Below are 16,136 nucleotides of genomic sequence, written 5' to 3'. Positions count from 1 at the left end.
AATTATATTTGCAAAATGTTTAGTCCTTATTTGTATAGAAGTGTAAATATGGTTCTGTTACTAATAACACTTATTACAGTCGTCACCGAGGGCCGCTTTGGGTTTCTACAAGGATCTTGATACAACTTCTATACTAAGCACTATGAAATTTCTGCTTGGTCACAAACCCTACAGTCATGTTGGCCTATAATAAGGTGTTGGCTAAATAATCATTCATCTAGCACCGCACCAAGGGTAGAAAGTCAAGATGGTTATTCAGTTAACTAAGAATGACGACATTTAAAGAGGATCTTTCACGTCCTCTGGCACATGCAGTCTAATACACTACTAGAAAGCCGACATTGCACTGAATTCTGTGCACTATCGGCTTTCACTTTACGTGCCCCTGGTGAAGAGCTATCGGTGCCGTTACTGTAGCTCTTCAGTGTCATAAGGTGGTTTCTGACAGTCTGTGAGGAGCGCCCCTCCTGACAGTAGGGTTCATAGCACCGTTCTGTCAGAGGTAGCGTTCCTTACCACCCAGCAATGACACTAAAGGGCTCGTTCACATCTGCGCCCGGTCTCCGTTCTGCAGGTTTCCGTTTCCTGCACAAAACAGGGGCAGGGGACGGAAACCTGCCGGCATCTTTACAAACCCATTCATTTGAATGGGTTTGAAAAGTGTCCGGCCGTGAGCACCGGTGAGTGTTTTATGTTCTCCGTGGCGAAGCCAGCTTTTTTTTTTTAAAACCGGACACAGAGTCGGACATGCAGTGCTCTGTGTCCAGTTTTAAAAAAAACGGTTTCGCTGCGGAGAACATAAAACGCTCACCAGCGCTCACGGCCAGACTTGGCATGACAGGTTTCCGTCTTCTGCATGCAGAAGACGGAAACCTGATAACGGAGTCTAGACGCTGGTGTGAACACAGCGTAAAATGTGAGGAACGCGCCCCCCCCCCCCTCCTTTCCTTCCCCAGTATTAGTCTATGGACGAGTACTGTCAGGAGTCGGGGGGACCTTTCGTGTCTTCTGGCAACGGCGGTATTCTACACCACTACAAAGTCCTCAGCTTTGACCGTACGCACTCTGGTGCCAGATATATATATGCTGTTATTTTCACCACTGATATCTCTACACCGTCAGAAAGGCTGGCCTTACTGCTCAGCATCCGTTCCATCTGCCTCAAAATCCACCTCTAAAATACGCCTCTCGACTCTCTAATTCATTTCATTGGAAGTCAGGCAGATTTTTTTATTTTTTTTTCCCTAAAGCTAGAGTTAAAATGAAGTGTCAGGACTTTGCCAAGCCCATTGAAATGAATGGGAGGCAGAAAAAAAATACAAAAAATCTGCTAGCTTTTTTTTTTTTTTTTTTTTTTTTTTTTTTTTGTTTTCCTCTCCATTAATTTCAATGGCAGAATCCGCCTGAAGGTAGATCATGAAGCTTTTTGGTTTTTTTTGGTTTTCCCTCCAGGCTGATCTTCTACTGACTGATTGAAATGAATGGTATAGACAAATTTAATCTTAAAATTCGCCTGCAAAAAAACTTTGAACATACCCTAACGAGTATGAATTGTTCTGGAAAAAGCTATATTTCCAGTTTCTAGATGTTTCTACATGTGTGGTGCTGCTGTCGGGGGTGGCCCCTTCTGTTCTACAGATGAATACTTACAGGCCTCATGTTCTTCAGGATGTCTTCTGCTGCTTCTTACCATTCAGAGATCTCTTTTCCAGCCATCTTTTGATTTGTCGTCTTTTCTAACCATTATCACTGCTGTTCACATGTTTCTTCATCGTTGCATTTGCAGTGTTCATTATTCTGATGTTTCTCTCTTGTCGATGCTTTTCTAGAGTCTCTGAAGAGGACCCGCTACATCCTGCTGGCTGTCCTGTTACTTGGCATCTATGGTTTATCAAAGACCCCTTTCTTATCAGGTTGGATATTGAGTTTTTCTTTTGTTTTAGAGCTTTGTGCTTAAAAAACCCAGTTTGCTCTAAAATATTGGATTGTTTCTTAGGGAATATAAGGACTTACTAGGCAGTCAGACATTTTGGATAGATGACGGGTCCCCTTCAGACCCCTAATATGGCACGTCTTGGTTCTCAAGTAAATGGTAGTTGAGCTGCAGTATTTTGATAGTCTGTCCACCGTATAGTTCTGGTAGCGGCTGACAATTGAATGCTGGGTTTCCAGGCGACGGACCCTGATCCGATACTGATATCCCATCCTAAGAATAGGTCATCAATATTGTAAGCCCAGAAAACTTCTTTACAATGTACCTGTTATTTTAGGAGACGTTTCAGGACAAGCTGCGATGTGTGTATTAGGAGTAGAGTCCTATCTAGCTATTAGAGCTCTGCACTAGCCAATAGGGCTATTAACACATCCAGCAATGGACCATGGCCGACGTATTGTACATCAGTCTTCATAAACCACCCAACTGGTGCAGTGAACCGGATATACTTCATAAATCTGTCAAATCTACATCAGGTAGGAAATGACGTACATTTCCATTCTAACTCATAGCAGAAAACTGGTGCCATTCACACAATGTGGCGGGCGAAACGTGGATCGAGGCTTGTGGCTCAATTTGGCGCAAGAAGACTTTGTTCCTCATTGATGTAGAAATATAATGGGTTGATTTTGCTGGGTGAGGTCTGGTTCACATCAGTTCGGGTTGGGGGGGGGTCCCAAGCGGACTCCCCGAACGCTGATGTGAACTGGGCCTGAGATCTATTTTCTGTGGCAGATTATAAGGTGTCGCTTATTGGTTCATCACAATTCTTGGCGATACCAAATATGTTATTTTTTTTTTATATATAATGATCTAACTTATGGCATGGTTTAGTAGATAGATGCTTGTAGTCTTTGTCAAGCTCATGGCTACGTGAGTGACTGAATAGCACCATGTGATCATGCCGAAGGGCTGACAGAGGGAGCGCCCTCTCTAGGAAACACATTAGGTACTGCAGCTGCTTTTCACTTTGGCATTTAGGGGTTAGGAAAGCAACTATATTAATGATCCATGTGCGAACCCTGATACGCAAAGGTTTGGGATTGGACATCTGTGATCTCGTGTGTGTGTGTGTGTATATATATATATATATATATATATATATATATATATATATATATATATATATTTATATTCAAAAAAAGAAAATGCATTTATAGAAAACTGAGTATAATAGCAATTGGAAGATTATTGTCCTACAAGAATGTGTCCCCTATGTGCAGAACCATATATTCTGTCTGCTAACCAGTCCTATATTAGGACAGGTGACAGCCGCCCCCGTCTGTACAAGTCTATGACCGAGACATAGTTGCATACTAGGAAAAAAAAAAATGTTGAAAGATTTCTTACGTTACATTGTATAACCTTCATGTCTTGCAGTTCGTTTCAGAGCAACATCTGGGCTTGATGCTGCAGTTGATCCAATTCAGATGAAAAATGTCACTTTTGAACATGTGAAAGGGGTGAGTACAGATAATATAGGGACACTGCCCAAAGGGGCTAGGTGGCATCATACAAGACCCAATATTTCTGACGACTGGGTAGTGGAGCATTATGAGGAAGTCGTCTACCCTTTTCCCATAGAAAAAAAAAAAGGATCTTCCCCGGTATGCAGATCCAGTCAAGTTCTTATCAATATATGTTGCATCTTGCATAGCATGACCAGCTTAAGCTGGCCTACCAGTACATGTAAGCCTTAGTGGTAGAACTGGCCAATCGGGAAAGTTTACACCAGCTTAAAGGGGTTATTCCATGATACAAGAACAGGAGGTTCCTTGTTCAGTGGTGGATTCCGCCTGACAGCAGCCAGGCTAAAGGTGGGTGTGACTGGTGGCGCGTGAAGCTGCCAGTCACTTCAATGTGAGTTCCAGAGATAGCTGAAGTACAGCACCCTGCTATCTCCGGCACTCCCATTGGCTGCGCTTTGGCTAAACACATCGGGGGGAATGGACCCCCTGTTCTCTGGATCGGTGGGGTTGCCAGTGGTAAGAGAGCCATCAATCAGGTATTTATTCTCTATCCCTAATACTTCTTGTATCATAACCCTTTTAATTTCAGTTAGCTTCTCTGATGTCTTATAAGATCAGAGCAATGGACTGAAAAGTCATATTACAGATGGTTCACAATCTCTCTGCATCCGTCATCATTCACTTTAATGGAAGAAGGGTTTTGTCTTTCTTTTACTTTTCAGATGGAAGATAAAGTCCTGCCTATGTGATTTTATCTTCTGTTTAAACCAATAACAGACAAGTCAGACAAAAGCTTCCATCTTGTTTTTTTACATTCTAATGAATGATGACTGAAGCGGCTAGTATGTGCCCCCTGAGCACCCTATAGCAGGTCATAACCTTACTTCTATTAGCAGTCGGTTGATTGAAGGCTTTAGTTCTTAGCAAACAGGTTGTACTGTAATTTATGGAATTGTTTATTTTCAGGTTGAAGAAGCAAAACAAGAACTTCAGGAAGTGGTGGAGTTTTTGAAAAGTCCTCAGAAATTCACAGCCTTAGGAGGCAAACTTCCCAAAGGTAAGGCACCTTGTAGAATTCACATAGAAAATAGACTTTGTGTTTACCGCGAGAGATTATTTACTACTAGAAATCTAATATCAATGCACACCTATTAATCTGCACGGTAAATGTCTATTACCTTACACAGGTTTGTATAGAACACTTAGCATGCTTCTATAGAGAACGGACTCAATGTTATTTTTGTGTTTTATATAGAGAACTAACAGTCAGGGCTCCAAAGCCTTTATCAGAAAACTGATTGTCCTGCAGGCAATGCTGTGGGTACCAGTGAGAGCACTCGGCCCTCTCAGAGAGCAGCAACACGCGTCATCCCTCCTGTCTCCTTACATAGGACGTGCTTCATGGAAACATTGGCAGGAATAATTTCACTTAGCAGGCAAACAAAGCAGCATTGCTAAAGCAATGTAATTTGAAAAACTCATGAATTTACTTCTAAGATTACTAATCCTGTATACAGTTATACTTTCAGGGACCAAATGGTTTTTCTAGAGTGATTATAGTTCTACAGTTTTCTAATATAGATTTTATATCGGTTCTTTATGATTTTCCAGATCCCTGTTTTGTTCTTGTGATAATCACAAAGATGTTTTATTCCTTGCAAGACCCCGTTCTGATAACTGTATTATACCCCAGGCTGTGCCAAACAAGGGGTTACTGCTCAAGGGGCTGTGGTATCCTGTTGTCACTTTTGGGACACAGCTGATATGGTACGTGTTGAGTGACTTTTGATAACTTACACGTTTGACTTTTCTTCTAGGCATCCTTTTGGTCGGCCCACCAGGAACTGGAAAGACTCTCCTCGCTCGAGCTGTGGCGGGGGAAGCCGACGTTCCTTTTTATTATGCCTCCGGTTCTGAATTTGATGAGATGTTTGTAGGCGTGGGAGCAAGTCGCATCAGGAATCTCTTCAGTATGTGTCCTGTTATATTGTTACAGTATTAACCCCTCAGTGCTATTGTCATCTTTTAGGTTATTTCTTTTCTTTTAAAGGGAATGTGTTGCCAGAAAATGACTTCCTTCCATGCTATCCATATTTCATAAATAATCCTAAAAATCCTGCAGTTCTGACTATGGCCACCAAGCCAAATAATATGCTGAAACTTCCTGTTTTGTGTAGCAGAATTTTTTACTGCAGCCCTCTCACTCAGTAATCACAGCAATGTATATGTAGATATGACACAGAATCTACCAGTCACAATAGAGGATTTCACATCTTTACACAATGACCTCTGCCCAGGCCACATGTCTAGGAAACTCTCCCATACAAGTGAATCGAGTCTGCTCCAAACCATTGTGTTTATGACCACAAATGTTCATCTCCAGGAAACAGAAAGTCACAGTTTATTTCAGGCTTGGTGGTAAGAGTTGGAATTGCAATTTACAAAAAAAAAAAAAAAAAACTCAACAAAAATTTGCAATACCACCCACAACCTGTAGACTGGTGGGGCACTGTTTCGGAAGACAATAGCTATTGAACATTTCACTTATGACCTATTACTTCAAGTGATGTCGGTCGTAATGTTTTCTATACATTGTTGCCCATTTCTTTTCCCATTTCAGCAGTTTATACAGATCCGTCATTATTCTATTGTTTTGACGTTCACTTTTTTTCTTCTACTTTAAAGGGGAAGCCAAGACCAATGCACCGTGTGTGATATTTATAGATGAGTTGGATTCTGTAGGTGGTAAGCGGATTGAATCCCCCATGCACCCGTACTCTCGGCAGACCATCAACCAGCTCCTTGCCGAAATGGATGGGTACGTCGTATAATGATATATTAAATTAGGTACAACTTTATTTATTTGGGGATGATCTTGCTGTTATGCTACAGAAATTCCCATGATGGTCAGAGCAAGGTAATGGTCTTATGTAGATACCCATTAGTCAGGGGCATAGCTATAAGAAATCGATATCTGGCTCTGCATTCTGTTGGGGCCTTAAAGGTCCCTCTGCCATATCAAATATACCGCTATTGAAAGTGGCACAAGGCAGGTAGCGGGCCCAGACTCATGCACTTGTCCATGTCAATAAGGCCTTAGGGTGGTCACTTATACAAAGAGTCTTCTTGCCTATTATGATGGTAGGGGTTATTAAGGTTCTTTTTTGATATGAAATTTGTCATTGTGTTATGGGGGGAGGGGGGAGGATACAAAGCCCCTCAATGAAAATGCAAAGTGTCTCCCCGTCAAGGAAATCGCAGGTAATAAATCAATTCCACATGTGAGGTTACGTGCTGGTGTGACGTTTCAATTGCTGGCTGCTCTGCTCACAGGGAGGAGTAGTGAGCTTCTAAACAAAACGTCACAGCTGTGGTCAATGACCTGAAAATAAAATAAACGGGATATATATGAGGTAATGTTTTGTATTGATGCTTCCTGTTATTTGGCCCATATTTTTTTAAAGCCTGGATAACCCCTCTAAGCTTATGGTATTAATCCTGGATATCTGTATATTATCCTGTTTTTCAGCTTTAAACCCAATGAAGGTGTCATAATCATTGGCGCGACAAACTTCCCCGAAGCCTTGGACAAGTACGTGTTACCTTCAATAATGGCACCATGCAGTAGTGGTTTGTTATGTCTTAAAGGGGTGTTGAAAAAAAACCAAACAACAAAACATGGCTGCTTTCTTCAAAGTACAGCCCCAGACCTGTGCACGTGTAACATTCACCTCAGTGTAGCTGAACTCTAGTAGTGAAGTAGGTTTGAGGGAGTTCCAGAGTAATCTCAGTAGGGGAAGGGTCCCACTCCTTAACCATTAAGTTGACAAGCTGATCCTACTGAGTTGTAGGTGCTTAGTCAAAGTGAATTTTATTCAACATGTGGTTACAGTGTAAACGTTTTCGGCTCTTCTCGAGCCTTCATCAGACTCTGGGTTGGAGTATGACAAAGATATGGCAAAAGGAGAAATTCACAGTTCTCTATAGTATAGACAATTTTGTTGTAATCACTTATGTAGGAGTTTGTAGATCCTCTCAGTTTTTGCAAAGACTGTGAGTTGTTAGAAGGTTCCCTTGTAGACCTGAGGTCATGTGGGGGGAGCCGATTCCTCTGAGGTCCGGTGGAGGTAGCTTCCTGTCATGGCACCATATTGTTCTATGCCTGGACACTCCCTTTAAGTCTAGATTGGTGATGTTGTAAGCATGGAGGCTGTCTTTTTGCTAGGCAGAAGGTACGGTTTGACCTGTTGAGTCAGGTTTCAGCAGGAGAGTATTTTGCATGCGACATTTTGTTACTCGTAGTCAGACACACACAGCAGTTTCGGAGGTTTAGCAGGGTTCCACTTCACTTGTGTTTCCTCAGTTATTGTGTTAGTGGTCGGTTCTTTAACCCCTTCCCGCCGAGGGAATTTTTTGATTTTCGGATTTGACCTCTCCCCTCCAAATCCTATAAGTTTTTTTTATTTCTCCACTCTCAGAACCACATGAAGTCTTAATGTTTGCAAGATAATATTTTTATAGATTAGCAGAGCGGGTGTTTTCGGACACAGGGATACCTAACATGTAGGTGTTTCACAGTATTTCAGTACTTTTATATGTGTTCTAGGGAAAGGGGGGTGATTTGAATTTTTATTATTTTTTAGTTTTTTTTTTTTTTTTTTTTAATTTTGCATTTCTTGAACCCCATGGGGTCTGATCACTAATGCAATGCATTACAATGCAAAATACCGGGGCTTCTATTCCAGGCAACATAGAGTAGCCTGCAATAGAATCCAGTGAATGACAGGCCGGGGAGCCTTCACAAGGTTCCCCACTGTCATGGCAATGGGATTCTGGACTTGGGGAAAATGGCACCTTGGTCAACTTTGACCGAGGCGCTGAAGGGCTTAATGCCCACGGTCGGTGCGAGCACTGGTCGTGGGCATTAGCGCTGGGTGTCTACTGTATAAAACAGAAGACATCCGCCGGACGCCATACGTGTACGACAGATGTCGGGAAGGGGTTAAAGTTCTTTCTTTCTAAAACCTACCCAGAGGTTGTGTCAGATATTTCAGTCAAGTGAATGGCATTCAAACTGCAGTACCACACACAACCCATGGATGGGTGTGGCACTGTTTCCAGAAAAAAAAATCTCTTGTTACAATAGAGGATATTTGGGAAAGGGTTGATTATTTTTCATGGCTCGGTATGCAGATGTTGTGTATACAGGCGCCCCGTTCAATATATATATTTTTTTTTCTCCCTGCGTAGCGCCTTAATACGCCCTGGTCGTTTTGACATGCAAGTGACTGTCCCCAGGCCAGATGTCAAGGGACGCACAGAAATCCTGAAATGGTATCTCAGCAAAATCAAGTATGACCACTGTAAGTATTCTGCATTTACAGACTGAAAAGCAATTCAGCATGAAGTAATTTTCTCTATACGTAATGATGTCAGAGCTCACATGACAAGTCCTTGTATAGTATAACCCTGAGGACTAACTGTAGCAGTGCACAGATGACTATCAGTGACATCTCCTATGTAAGTCATATGACCTGTTTGCAGCTTAGTCTCATGTGACTAAGTGACAGCCCTGCAATACCAAGCACAGCCTCTATACAATGTATGGCACTGTGCTGAATGAATAGGTTGCAGCTTTTGACCAAACACTTCAGCCTCTTTATATAGCTGATCTTGGAGGTGCTGGGCACTAATAGAGTTGGGCAATTAATCACATTAATTTGATTAATTTGCCCTTAAGGAGTTTGATGGTAACAGAATTGTCAAATTTACCCCTGCCCTTTCTGCCCCTCACCTTGTGGTGGTCTTTCAGTATGGCACTCGCTCACAAGTCATGAGTGCCGGGTCTCTGCTGTATTAAACAGCGGAGGTCCGGTAGTAATGTCTGTGATTGGTGATCGAAACAACTGACATTTCCCCAAATTGGAAAGAAGAAAATCTAGATAAAAATCATCCAAAGGGTTGGGAAAAAATAAATAAATATATATATATATATATATATATATATATATATATATAATTTTATTTATTTTTTGGCAAAATCGCTCTGTCCTATTTGACAGTCCCCACCAATCGGTTGTAAATAACCTATCCCGAGGATAGGCATCAATATTTTAGTGCTACAAACCAGGCCCCTGTAGGTTTATGGTCATTTGTGACTGCAACTTTAACACGTAAACTTATAATTTAGGTTATGAATATTGATATTTTTGTATTGTAGCTGTTGAAGCTGAGATTATAGCGCGCGGCACTGTGGGGTTTTCTGGAGCAGAGCTGGAGAATCTGGTCAACCAGGCAGCTCTGAAAGCTGCTGTGGATGGAAAAGAGATGGTGACCATGAGGGAACTGGAGTTTGCCAAGGATAAAATACTCATGGGTATGTAACGTGCTTCATGTGTATAGTTTACTGTACAATAATAAAGGTAATAAACTGCTGGAGAGATTCTGGTCATCTGGCACATCCCCTATCTAGAAACTGAAAGGTCCAGATCAGAAGTTACTGGTGCGGTGATGTGGCATTACATGGCGCCTATACGAATGAATGGGCAATAGTGTAATATGTGCTCACATGGATTCCCCCACAACCTGACCTGGTATTTGCAGTGATGGTCCAATCTGTCTAATAGAGAGGGGTCCTAAACGGTGAACCCTATGGACAATTGCCCCTTCAGTGGTAGCTAATGTTTAAGGCTGAGGCCCCCACGTTGCGGAAAGGCAGCTTTTGTTGTTTTGGATTTTGTTGCTTTTTTTTTTTTAGCCAAAGCCAAGTATAGCTACAAATGGAATGGGAACTATATATAAATATAGTAGGAAATATATAATATATAATATATATATATATATATATATATATATATATATAATATATAGGAAGTTCTTATACTTCTCCCTTCTGCTCAATCCACTCCTGGCTTTGGCTCAAAAAACTGCAACAAAATCTGCTGCGTTTCAGCAAAGTGGGGCTTCACCCTAAGCGAGTTTTCCCACAAACCAAACCAGATTTACATTTGTAGCTGATTTTACAAATTAAACATTTTTGCAATTATTATAATAAAGATTTTCTCTAAAAATATAATATATTTTTTTTTTTTTTGCTGATGATGATTGTTTTTTATCTATTTATTTTTTTGCTCCTTAAAGGTCCTGAGAGGAGAAGTGTGGAGATAGATCACAAGAATAAAACAATCACTGCCTATCACGAGTCAGGTCATGCTATTATTGCCTACTTCACTAAAGATGCAATGCCTATTAACAAAGCGACAATCATGCCAAGAGGACCAACACTTGGTCACGTGAGTCCTGCACAATATACAATGCTTGTATATATGTCGGGAGGGGGGGGGGGGGTGAAGGGATACGGGTCAGTTCTTCTGACTTGTATCCCTTGTAATACTTGTATTTCTCATAAAATTGCAATTTTTAAACATGGTTTCTTAGCACTCTATATTGCACAGCTGTACTCTGTTGTTCCCACTGGAAATATATGCTTACATTGACAAGGTGACGTGACCTCTGTCCTTGCCGGTGGGGTCAGCCCCTACACAGCCTGACACTCATGGCGCCGGTTTGAGAGGCTGTTGGTACCTGCTCCGTTGATATGTGGTATCACTGTTCTGCCAATCTATTTATACTTTTCCAGGAGGAATAACAGAGGAAGGTCCGGAGTTCTCGGCAACAATGCCCTAGAATTGTTCCTCCAATGGATTAGTAGTAATGTGCATGCAGATACATTACATATATGTGATTTCTCATCGCTATAGGTGTCTCTTCTGCCAGAAAACGATCGCTGGAGTGAGACCAGGTCCCAGCTCCTTGCACAGATGGACGTGAGCATGGGAGGCCGAGTGGCTGAGGAAATCATTTTTGGGCCAGAATACATAACTACAGGTAACCTCTTATCTGAGCTGGGTCCGTGTATTACACAGTGCACAGTTATTCAGATCTGACGTCACTTTTTCTATTTTTAGGGGCTTCTAGTGACTTTGACAGCGCAACCAAAATAGCAAAAATGATGGTGACAAGATTTGGCATGAGTGAAAAGGTACAAAAGTTTACTACTCTGGAGTCATGCTGGCGCTGGGTGATAAATTGGGTATTTTATCTCAGTTATTTAGGTCATGCCCCTTTAAATCATACTCCTTTTACAGTAAGTGTTGGGTAAACCTCCCGAGGTTCACCCACTGCTTTTGTTTGGACCGAACACGGGCTCTGGGCGCCGCTGCCTGCTGTCTTCTGGTCTGCTGACTGGCGTGCCTGTAATTGAGCCTCAGCGGTCCCTGGCGTCAGACAGAAGCGGCAAAGGGAACAGGGAGTTGTGCCGGACCCCATTTTAGGTTAGGGTCACTTAACCATAACCTGTTCACAGGCTGTCATGGAGTGATCATCTGTAATAGTGGGGGCCCCTGGAGCCCCACCACAGAAGCAGTCTTCGCTCTAGCTGTTACATGAAGGTCCTCTGTAATGGATCCCTCTTTAATAGACAACCTCTTGAGGTGTTTAGTGAGAGAGACCTGTTGTAGTCCGTCTATAGTATTGCTGTGTATACATCATGCTTTGTCTCCTATATTTCAGCTGGGGGTAATGACGTATTCTGACACTGGGAAACTGAGTCCGGAGACACAAGCTGCCATCGAGCAAGAAGTTCGAACTCTCTTAAAGGTAAGATGGCCAAATCTTTACTTGGCTCATGAAGTTGGTCTATAGCAGGGGTGCTAACACTTTTTCAGCGTGTGAGCTACTTTATTAGCTGACCAAGGCAAACGATCTACTACCCACCTTGTGGGCGGTGCCGGTGCGGGCCTGTGGGCGGGGCCGGGTGGAGCGTGAGAGCAGGAGACAGTGGCGTTTTGTGGCCGCCCAGGGATCCCCGGTGTCTGTTTGTTCACAGCGCAGGCTGAGAGTTATCTCTGGACACTGGCAGGCTGGGGCTGCGGCAGCCCCGCCTGCCAGTGTCCGGAGATGACTCTTAGCCTGCGCTGTGCACAAGCAGCACCCCGGCCCCCTCCATCCCTAAGGAGGGGGGAGCGCGTCATCCCCCGGAGCTGCTGCTGCCCGGCCTGCAAGTGTTCGGAGTGCTTGTTCACAGCGCAGGCTGAGAATCGACTCAGCCTGCACTGTGAACAAGCAGACACCGGAGATCCCTGGCTGCATTCCGCGATCGACCAGTAGATCGCGATCAACGTATTGGTCACCCTTGGTCTATAGGTGCTACGGTGAAGTGCACCTGTGTGACTTGTGTTATTAACCCTACGTTCACAGTAGTGTTCGTTGTCCCTTGCAGAAAGTGGAAATAAATCCTTATATTGTCTTTTTTTTTAAGGATTCTTATGAACGTGCGAAAAACCTTCTGAAAACTCACGCCAAGGAGCACAAGAATCTGGCCGAGGCTTTGCTCATGTATGAAACATTGGATGCCAAAGAAATTCAGATGGTATTAGAAGGAAAGAAGCTGGATGCCAGATGATATCTTCGGCGTGACGGACTGTGCGCTCCTCATGGTTTTATCGTCTCTGCGTAATTCATTCTTTATATTTACATACAACTTTTTATTTAAGGTATGCCAAAATATCGCTGAGTTTCAGAATCCAGTCTTGTCTTTCCTCACCATAATAGAGGTTTATGTCCAGCAGAAGAAGGCAGGACCTCAGGGCAGGTAACTCATGGTATAGAAACCCCCCCTCATCACATAGGCAGAATATTGTCCAGTACACTGTCAGTATGGCTACGTTTATCACCCACCACGCAGTCTCGGGCCTCTCGGTGCTTGGGTCAGCTTCTGTCTAGATGTGTATGTTACTATTCACCGGCTGCCCTGCTTATGACTTATGTGCAGGACTTGAATTGGGTCAGGGGGAAAACAAAAGAATGACCAAGAGATCCTCATGTCCGGAAGCCTAAAACTAACGCATACAAAAAGCTGTGACTGTATATGAACGTACCAGGCCTCGTGTCTGGATATCTTAAAGGGGTATTGCGGTTTCAGCCAGATCTTGAAAACCGTAAAAGAATGACTACACAAAGTCTATTGTATAAAGTCTGATCTATAAGGGGTGGCCCTCTGTACAATGTAAAGCAGCTGACAGTGGAGAACCTGTCCTGTCATCCATGATATGGACTGTCCATTGATTTGAATGGACACCGTGTAATACCTAGTGTCTCCAGTGGTGGTGCTGCACAGAAACTGAGCACTTGCTGCTCACAGCTCTAAAGGACACCAGGAACTTTATAAAAAGTAGGAATGCCCCTTTAATTTTAATTCCACTACTGACATTCGCTGGATCGCTGCCATTTTTATAGTTTAGATGCAAGGAGATGGCCATGTTATGAATGGGGATCTTCTTTTCAGTCCCTTTTAATTCTATATTGATAATTTGGTGAGAAAATAGTATTTTTTTTCCCAATAAATCACATATGTTACAGGTTTTCCCATTGATATGAAATTGATCCTGTGCTGGTTCCTTGTATGGCTGGATACAATATATTCCTGGTAGGGCATTTTCCATATACATACCTTGCTGGTCTTCCATCTGTACCGTAGCAATGAATGATGGAGTACCTGCTTGGGACGGCTGAGCACTTCGACATTACCTACAAGGGGATCCTCGGATGGCACGGGCTCTGACTTAAGGGTATAGTCACACAAGGCAGTTGAGCAGTTTCTGTAATGGCATTTTGACTGCCTCAACCATAATGTGTTAAGGCACCTCAATGGGCTTTATAGTCCAGGAGAAGACCATCCCATATGGAGCAATCTTTGGGGGATCAGATACCCCTGCACGTAACCTTGGTTAATGTAGTGTGAGCCGTGCTATAACTATGCAGCTGACATCATGTCTTCTACATCTTGAATTATTGAGACCTTTATGTACACATACACACAAATACAATTGTACCCTTTTAGTAAAAATCAAGAGTGGACTTATGTCTGTGCTAGTAAAGGGGTTGTCCAGCAGGTAAGGTCTGTACAGTCTCAGAATGAGTTAACAAAATCAGAGAAGCCATACTCGCCTCATCGATTCCTTGCCGAACCTGTCCTGATATTCCATGGGTCTTCTCAATACAGAGTACATGACTATTCAGCCAATCAGCAGACACTGCGATGACTCTCCTCAGCCAGTGATTGGCTGAGTGGCACTTCCTTTGCATTGAGAGGAACCAGGAAGTGGAGACCAGCAGGGGAATCGGGACCGGTAAGGAGTGTATACTATGAAACCTGTTTGAGAAGACCCAAAAAGTGCAAGTGGTCTTCTAGGGAGGAGGGGTGATCTTCTTAAAACGAAGTCCTCTAGGTAGAATATATGCTTAAACAGAAAATTTGTCACCGTAAATCTGGTCTGATTAAAGGGGCGATCTTGAATTTTTTAAATTCCATTCAGAGCCTTTTTATATTATAAATCGCTTTCTAGACAACCCCTTTAATATATATATATATATATATATATATATATATATATATATATATATATATATATATATATATATGTATGTGTGTATATATACTAAAATATTGCACATACCCTCCGATGCAATTGTGTAGCTTATGTGGCATTCAGGGTTACCAAGTTGTTTTGGAGAATGGCCAGAGTAAATAAAATGAAGGGGTTAATGCGGCGGTGGAAGACGTATTCCTCCACGTATCGTACGGCCGCCTCTTCAGTTTTTAAAAGGGAAAATGTCCGGCTTTGTGTTCTCTGCCCTCCCTTTACGTTCTCTGTATTAACCAGCGTTATGATGTATATATGGCTCAGCTGTTTTCTGTGTGTCCCGAGCATCCACGTAAAATAAACATCTATTTTAGGTAACGATCTCTGAATTGCCAGCGTTGCATTTTATTATGTGTGCATTGACCTTTTCGGGCTGTTCCACATCTCTGGTGTGTATAAGTGTGGCTGCCGCTCACGCCCGCTTGTACATTGGATCTCCTGGAAGACGTCTTACTCTCCTGTCAGTGGAACGTAACGCGTATTCCTACCTGTGTATATTGAGGTGTATGAAGCATATTTAAATATGTAAATAAATCGAAGTTCTTATGGCGAAATGTCCGGATTTTCTGTTATTTTTGTCTTGTTTTTAGAATTTTTGAAAACTTTAGTCGGAAGGTTTGTTGTACTTCGCTGTTCTCCTCCGTCCTTTATTTTCTCGTCTTTGGAAACCTTCAGTTCCATTCTATGACAGATACCAATGTAGCCCAAGAGACCTCACTGACTATAAGTCTGTCGGGGCGTCCATTGCATCCTTGAAGCACTTGCCCATGTGACAGTTTATGATCGATCTGTGCCGGACAGACACCCAGCGCTGGTGTGAACTTAGCCTTGCACATGAAACAGACTCTCCTTGACCAATCCGTTTCAGTGATATTTACACAACCATTGGCCAACTATGATTGTATGTGTATGGGCAGCATAAAAAGGGTGAATTCATATGTTGCAGAAATTTGTACGACTGTCCAAATGGCATGTTCAGAAATCCATATTCTTGCTGCCAAAGTAACCCAATTCAGATGAATGGGTGCCAATCTGTTGGAACAAGCCTTTGTGTGCCATAGGGCAGTACACCGGGGAGTATGGGGTGTGTGGTGTATCTTCTTCCTCTGCCTCCTGCCCCACTTTTGTATTTCCCGGACAACCCCTTTAAGTTTATGGAACCTTATTTCCTTCGTTGACCGGCTCGATTGC

The 16,136-nt window shown here is 42.7% G+C and overlaps 1 protein-coding gene across 1 annotated transcript in view; it reads left to right on the top strand.

Moving 5' to 3' along the window:
* Nucleotides 1-15,499, top strand: part of YME1L1 (YME1 like 1 ATPase) — a 30,335-nt gene extending 14,836 nt beyond the window's left edge. The window contains exons 7-19 of the mRNA XM_075271713.1: nt 1,830-1,913; nt 3,374-3,456; nt 4,429-4,519; nt 5,280-5,432; nt 6,148-6,280; nt 6,992-7,054; nt 8,713-8,825; nt 9,683-9,838; nt 10,603-10,754; nt 11,223-11,349; nt 11,430-11,503; nt 12,034-12,120; nt 12,782-15,499. Coding sequence (XP_075127814.1) covers nt 1,830-1,913; nt 3,374-3,456; nt 4,429-4,519; nt 5,280-5,432; nt 6,148-6,280; nt 6,992-7,054; nt 8,713-8,825; nt 9,683-9,838; nt 10,603-10,754; nt 11,223-11,349; nt 11,430-11,503; nt 12,034-12,120; nt 12,782-12,925 — 1,460 coding nt within the window. The 3' untranslated portion in view covers nt 12,926-15,499. The remainder of the gene's footprint in view (nt 1-1,829; nt 1,914-3,373; nt 3,457-4,428; nt 4,520-5,279; nt 5,433-6,147; nt 6,281-6,991; nt 7,055-8,712; nt 8,826-9,682; nt 9,839-10,602; nt 10,755-11,222; nt 11,350-11,429; nt 11,504-12,033; nt 12,121-12,781) is intronic.
* The last annotated feature ends 637 nt before the right edge of the window (nt 15,500-16,136 follow it).

This window comes from Leptodactylus fuscus, chromosome 4, assembly GCF_031893055.1.
Source record: "Leptodactylus fuscus isolate aLepFus1 chromosome 4, aLepFus1.hap2, whole genome shotgun sequence".
Classification (NCBI taxonomy): Eukaryota; Metazoa; Chordata; class Amphibia; order Anura; family Leptodactylidae; genus Leptodactylus; species Leptodactylus fuscus.
This window is presented reverse-complemented; position numbering and strand designations above follow the sequence as displayed.